At 30.3% G+C, this 7,061-nt stretch overlaps 2 protein-coding genes across 3 annotated transcripts in view; one reads left to right on the top strand and one right to left on the bottom strand.

Moving 5' to 3' along the window:
• LOC117170132 (arrestin domain-containing protein 4) overlaps positions 1–6,268 on the top strand; it is a 16,164-nt gene extending 9,896 nt beyond the window's left edge. The window contains exons 4-6 of the mRNA XM_033356672.1: positions 1,610–1,756; positions 4,962–5,183; positions 5,430–6,268. Of these exons, the coding sequence (XP_033212563.1) occupies positions 1,610–1,756; positions 4,962–5,183; positions 5,430–5,621 (561 nt within the window). The 3' untranslated portion in view covers positions 5,622–6,268. The remainder of the gene's footprint in view (positions 1–1,609; positions 1,757–4,961; positions 5,184–5,429) is intronic.
• Positions 6,239–7,061, bottom strand: part of LOC117170134 (UPF0235 protein C15orf40 homolog) — a 7,745-nt gene continuing 6,922 nt past the window's right edge. The window contains exons 2-4 of one of the 2 annotated variants that reach the window (XM_033356674.1): positions 6,724–6,817; positions 6,508–6,635; positions 6,239–6,417 (exon numbers count right to left, since the gene is read on the bottom strand). In XM_033356674.1, coding sequence (XP_033212565.1) covers positions 6,328–6,417; positions 6,508–6,635; positions 6,724–6,817 — 312 coding nt within the window. In that variant the 3' untranslated portion in view covers positions 6,239–6,327. The remainder of the gene's footprint in view (positions 6,418–6,507; positions 6,636–6,723; positions 6,818–7,061) is intronic. The other variant, XM_033356675.1, reaches the window with a different exon arrangement.

Here is a 7,061-nt window from a genome sequence, read left to right as displayed (position 1 = left end):
TTTTGTTTAAACTGCATTTTGGGATAATAAATAAATTTTTTGAGGAATTTCATTGGTACCGTCGGAAAGAGGAGATCTTAAGCAATAAAAATATATGGGTCTCAATTTTTTCTAGTGCCGAATAGTCTTAGTTATTAGCCGTTGAAAAGCAGTGTCCCGGTAGTGGCGTTTTGGCCGTTTAAGGGTTAAATTGACCAGACAAAACATAGGTTGAACCACTCCGATATTCCCTATAAACCTCGAAATATTCCGTAAATATTCTTGATATTCTTGACATTCTTAATATTCTAGATATTTCTAAATATTCCAAAATATTCTGAAATATTTTCAAATATTCTCATTATATACATATTTTAAAGTATTTCTTGAAGATTCCGACGATTTGGACATGATTTTATGATTTCACAATAAATCATATAATTTCATTGCGGCTAGAAATATGCTATTGTGCTATGTACTAAATAGTAAATATTGATTAGTTCTAAATGTGATATCGCAGTCTAAATTTAAAATTTTCCTTTAAAGTTTAAAAAATGGAAAGTTAATAATTATGCCTGTAGCCACAGAATATCCCAGACCTAGTAGAAGGACTTTTTGTACTGAAATTTCGATTCAAACATCGGGATTTTTCGGTACCCGTAGATACTGCCTGTCATTATTTGATCTTGTTGTGGATTTTAAAAGAAGCTTTGAATTTGGCGTCTTCGCTGGTATGCAGGCGTAGTGACAACAGGGGCACATCCGGAGGGGAGATTTTATTATTCGAATCTGGACCCATATTATGTGTTCTTTGGCACCTGAACAAACTTTTAAAATCGAGTGTAAAATATTATTGAACATTAAAAAAAAAGAAAACAATTCTTCTTCGGAACAACTTTTTTATAGAAATCTTCAGGGAGAAAGAATTTTCTTTTGGATATTTTTCTGTTCATATATCGTTTATTTTTCGGACCACTCCCGAAATTTTATTTTCAGATAAACGACCAACATATGATAAATTTTTAAGCTATTTTAAATTTCTTTGCGGATTTTGATATATAATATATTCTTCTATAATATATTCCATGTATTCCCAAATGTTCTGATTTTTTATCAAGTATTCTCAAATATTCCCACAGATTTCCTCATGTTCCCATACATATTTCAAGTATTCATTGTATTCAAATATATTCCCAAATGTTCCCATATGTATACTCAAATATACCGATGCATTCTTTGGGAATATATCCCTCACACACGCAAACTGAGGGGAGAGTGGTCCATCCCTTGGAGAAAAATATTAACAATTGACCGGGAGAACATAACCGGCAATTTAAAATCATCCATCGCGTAGACACCTTTGAGGAAGACAGGCAGCTTTGAGGACGAAGATAATTTTTTGCTTTTGAATAAATTTAATGTTTTATTTTTAAATTATTTAGAAAGATAATAGTTAGGAAGTAAAGCTCTTATAAATAAGTTGTTAGTATGAAACTCTAAGGATGCTAGGACGAATTATAATAAGAGCTAGAGAAGAAAAAGGATGATTAAATTGATAAAATGAATGGCTATTGAGAGTCATGAGATATGAGAGAGTATTACTGTAATGTAATATTGTTTTGATGTGCAGCAACCGGCAAGATTAGAGGTTGAACAACGAGTAGGTGTATCGTGTGTCTCAAGTGGACCGGTATTCTGTCGGGTGAGCTTAGACAGAGGTGGTTACGTCCCTGGTGAAACTATCGGCATTTCAGCCACTGTCAGCAATCGCAGCAAGGTGAGTGTCCTACGCTACTGTCATGTCCTACGTTGCGCTGGAGATCATCTTACCATCTTACAAAACATACTTACACAATAACTTCTGGGCAAAACTGTGTCAAACGGTTCATATTTTATGATAATTATAGATCAATTTTATAAAAATGCGTTATAGGATTTCTAACATCGATCAATCTCTAAATGAAAACCTTATGCTTCTATCCGGAATTTTGGAACCCTTCCAATTTTTATGCAATATTAATATATACAATATACATTCTTATGTAAGCGTTGAAATCCTTATGACTCTAATCTTTAATTATTTATAATTTTTTTTAGTTTGAGTGGTTCCAAATGGTGAAGTTTATCATTATCATAGTTGTCACTTTTGCTCGGAAAATGCCTCAAAAAGTGTAAATTGCAGTATTATTTTATTATTTATTATTTTACGGTATTTTTTGGAACTTTTCTAACATGAATTTGTTTTATTCGACGAGTGACAAGTTTCAAAGTATTTTCTAACTAATTTTGAATTGTTTAAAAAATTATTACTTCTTTAACCATTTATACAGTTTATGAATTTAAAAAAAAATATTTCTATCTTTAAATATTTGGTAATTATTTAAAAAACTTTCATTTCTTCAAACAATCTTTCCCTGTTAATCGTAACAAGTTTTTTTTCTGAAATGAATGACTTAATTAATGAATTTTTAGGGTAATAGATTCTTTACGATATTTGGAAATTATTTAAATAATTTTCATAAGTGTACAGCTTTTCCCCCCCTATAAATTCCAAGAAGTTATTACTTTTTTGTATCTGTAACGTAGTTAATGGATGCTGCGAGTGATCTTTTTTGTCAATAAAGGTTTACAATTATTTAAACAATTTTAATTTTATTAAAGAATATTTCCCCCCTGTGAATCTTGAAAAGTTAAAATTTTATAAAATTTATTATGCAATTAATGAACGTCTAGAGTAATATTTATTATGGAAGACAGTTTTGCAATTATCTAAACAATTAATAATCAATAACTTTCGCCTTTTCATAGGATAGGCGGAGAAAAGTCTAATTTTGTTATCTCTTATATTATGTCGCTTATTATTCAGTATTTTCTTATATCAGAACTTATACCTTAATTGTTTCAACATTAATTATTGTTTTAAACTAGAATTTTCTTCATCTTTCTTACGAAAAGAAGCAAGTGATATTAATTGTTTAAATAATTGTAAACTGTCTTTCAAAAACAATATCACATTCAGCATGCATCACCTGCGATATTAATTTCAGAAAATAATAAATTTCCACGATTTACAATATAAGGAAGTTGTTTAAATAATTACCAAATGCGTTAAGTTTGAAATATGGTTTTTTTAATTCGTGAGCTATATATATAAATAATTAATTTAGAAATATTATTCGAAAAATGCCGTCTTTAGCATGAATCTGACATAAAACTGATATTTTGCATTTTTTGGGACATTCCTTGAAAAAAAGGAAATTTCTTTTTCCGGGAATCGAAAAAATTGGGGAAATTTCAAGTGACTTCATGTGAATTCAAATCACTGCAGATATTTTAGAATATTTCAAGTGATTTGAAGGTGGCTTCAGCAGATCTCACTAAGTTTTCGAAACATCATTAATTTTACGAAATTTTTTTGTTTTTAATACATTTTTTGTAGAACATTTGGTTCAATATATCTCGAGTTTTTCGATACATTCTTCTTGATGCCTATAGATGATTCCAAAAAACATTCATACAAACTACTATTAAATTATACGAAATGTAAAAAGTAGTCTGCTGAGGGAATCGATTCGCTTCCGAAACGTTATTACTCTACAGTTCTGCATAAATACTCTGAAAGAAATCCAAAAAATAAAGTTTTTCCTGATAAATTTCAGCCTAGGGTAAAAACTGTTAATTTTGTTCCCTAATAAGTTGCATAAAATTTGAAAGAGGATCGATCAATATGCTGAAGTTCTGAAGAGGAAAAGTAAGTTTAAAAAATTCCTAATTCCCAGAGGTTTGTAAGAATCGATAATATTAATTTTTTTCGTAAAATTTACTCCAGATACTGAATTAAATAAAGATTTTTAAAAATATTGCAAGATTGAAATACTTTCAGATTTGTTAGAACAAGATTTTATTTTTGTAAGCCACACAAAAATAAAAATAATTTATAAAAGCTTTCCAAACGATCTTAAAGTTTTATTGAGTCTGTAGGATTTTTCAAATATCTTGTTTTGAGTGTGATAACGTTTCTGCGTGCTCAAAAACAATTGAGATACTTTGAAAGCTTTTTGAAATTATTTTAGTTTATTTATTTTTATAAAAAGTAGATTTTGTCCTGAAAAACTAAACATATTGAAATCTGTTATTATTTGAGAAAGTTGGGTACATTTGACAGATTTCGAAAAAAATGAGCGACTTTGACTGAACTCTGATAATTAATTTTTAAACTTATCTCTGACTGCCACATCTTCAAAATATTCAACCATTGACTTCAAATTTTCACAAAGGTTATAAGGACCTCAAAGTGAAATTATTCATGGCTAGGCTGTTTTTGATTTCCAATTTCATCATTCCAATTTTTTCCAACTCGAGCTCTTTTGTATTACGTCATTCAAAGATTAAAGATATTAATCTTAAGCAGTCTTAAGCATGCTTGAAGGATTTCTAAATACAAGACATTCCATTTTACAGATTAGAAATTTGTTAGCGTTCAAATTATGTAAATCTATGGAATTTTCTAAGGTGAACGCTGCTAAAATTTGATTTTGTTAAATTCAATTTAGCCTCTGTCAATTTTTAAATGTTCTCACATTTCAATCAATTAAAATTAGATTGCATTAATAAATACTAACTGAAGTTTCCAATTTCAACTGACACTGAAAGCTCATTATTCCAAGCCTTCAAATCTGTAACAGCTCAAAAATTATAATGATCCCAATTTGAATTCTTTCAAGTTAATTACTGTTAACAGATCACTAACTTTGGAATTCTAACACTTTAATAATCGACGCTATCAAATTAAAAAATTCTGAAGTTTAAAAATTTAAATCTTTTCAACCTGTGAAACATTACAAATTGGTCGTAAGTTTTTGAAAGCTTTAAATTGACAAACGACAAAAGTTCAAATTATGTGCGAAAATAAATTTTGTATAATTTTAAATTTGAGCAAATTATGCATAAATTAATGTAAAATTTAAATATTATTTCCTCAGGTAACGATGAAGTCAACGAAAGCATCTCTCACGGAGACAATTCAATATTTATGTAGAGGTAAAGTTCTTGCAAGTGAAACTCGAGAATTAGCAAGTGTTTCCAGAGGGAAAATCCGACCAGGAGAAGCTGAAGAATGGTTAAATGAACAAATGTATGTTCCACCACTGCCTCCCACAAATTTAAGGGGATGTCACCTAATTAACGTCCTTTACCACGTTTATGTAAGTAACTATCTATATTTCCTTTAGCTAAAACAATTGAATACTATGAAAGCATCAGTTGAATAATTTAGGCGAGACCACCCTACAGTAGATAATCATTCATTGAAAGCACAAATATACCTAATTTATTAACACATGATATCCTAATTATTTATTAAATTAAATTAATTATTTTACCTACATTAGTGCTTCAGAGTTTATAAATACAATCACTTCAAATATAATAATAAATATTTATCTTTGCAGTTCGTAATAAGCCCAAAGAGTCTGGACAAGGAAATAAAATTACAAATTCCAATTGTCCTTGCCACATATCCTCTCAGACAAGAAGGGGCTCCAGCAGGAACTGCGCCATCGAAAAGAGGAGCTCATTATCCATCTACACTGCCAATTTTTCGACCATGGCTCGATGACAAGGCTTTTGAAGTACAAGAATAATTATACTTGACTCTTTAAAAAGGGATTCAAGAATAAGGCCATGTAATACTCTCCCGATTCCTGCCTCACGGACATTTTTTCACAAAAACTCACGTCCACGCGAATTGAGTAGAAATCTGCGGTAAGTATTACATGACCTTAAGAGCTGGACTAATGTGTCAATTGACAATGTAAGCACTGAATTTTGCAATCCTAAGAATTAACAGAGTCCCAATTCAGTTCCTTATTAAATATTGAATAAGAATTCCTTAGCTTTTTAAGCACCAACACAGTCAATACTGTAGATTTGTCTTTCTCTGATGAAAAAGTTAGAGGATGATAAGATATTGCAGAAAGAAGATACAATCATTCTATAAATACAAGATTATTCTTCTCTAGAATATTATTCTAGATCAGTTTGATCGTCTCGACAAGGTTTTTGCCTTGTATTTATTATATGTGAGTTTGTACCTCGTTTATACAAGTATGATACTGTGCAATTATAAGTAAAGGAAACTGCCATAATTAGCGTGTAAATCTTTGTATAGATAATGTTTAATTAATCTAATATGAATATGTTTGCATGAACCATGATCTTATATTAAATGCGAGACAGTTATGGATCATAATGTTAATGTGATTGATAATAAAAATATTGTACATTGATGTAAAGGTATCTCCAGTTCTTTAATTTTAAATATTTAATTGTAAATTCTAGATCTTATTATCAATTTTCCATTTCAGCCTTTAGTTTTTCCGTAACTTTTTCCACAGTTGAACCAGAAACGAGAATTGTTTTGTGCCGGCTTCTAGATCCCTGATGAGTAATGAAAAATATATTTTAAAACGTATGAGATACTATTAGAATCTATAAGATAGAAATTGTGAAATTAAAATTGCATCTTACTCTCTCGAGGGATACGTCCGATTTTCTTAAACCTAGAACAGATGCTATATATTTGACAAGTTCTGTATTTGCTTCACCTTCAACTGGTGGGGCAGATATTGCCACACCAACTGCCTCATCAGAAATGTCTATAAATTATTTATATTTAATACCATTGATTAAATTTATTTTAACAATAATAATAGCTCATTTACTAGATTTCAATCATTTATTAACCTGTGACATTGTTATGCTTGGCTCCAGGTTTCGCCTGAATTTTGATGGAGACATTTCCACTTTTATCGAGAGTAATTGGACCCTCGGTAATTGTCTGGAAAAAGTTAATATTTAAAGGGGCACACTGCATACGGGTGTAAGTGCCAAAACCCGAATTTTACAGCAGAATTAAAAAAACTGTCTAACTTTCAGGCAAATATATACACCATTAAGCCATTTCCCTTTCGGGGTAGGCATGACTCACTCGGCAGGGGAAAGGAGTAGTGTGTGGAAGGGATAGAGATTTTTCAGATAGATCCAGAATTCTCGTGCTATTTAAGTAAATAACACGTTCGTTC

This window comes from Belonocnema kinseyi, chromosome 3 (assembly GCF_010883055.1).
Source record: "Belonocnema kinseyi isolate 2016_QV_RU_SX_M_011 chromosome 3, B_treatae_v1, whole genome shotgun sequence".
Classification (NCBI taxonomy): Eukaryota; Metazoa; Arthropoda; class Insecta; order Hymenoptera; family Cynipidae; genus Belonocnema; species Belonocnema kinseyi.
This window is presented reverse-complemented; position numbering and strand designations above follow the sequence as displayed.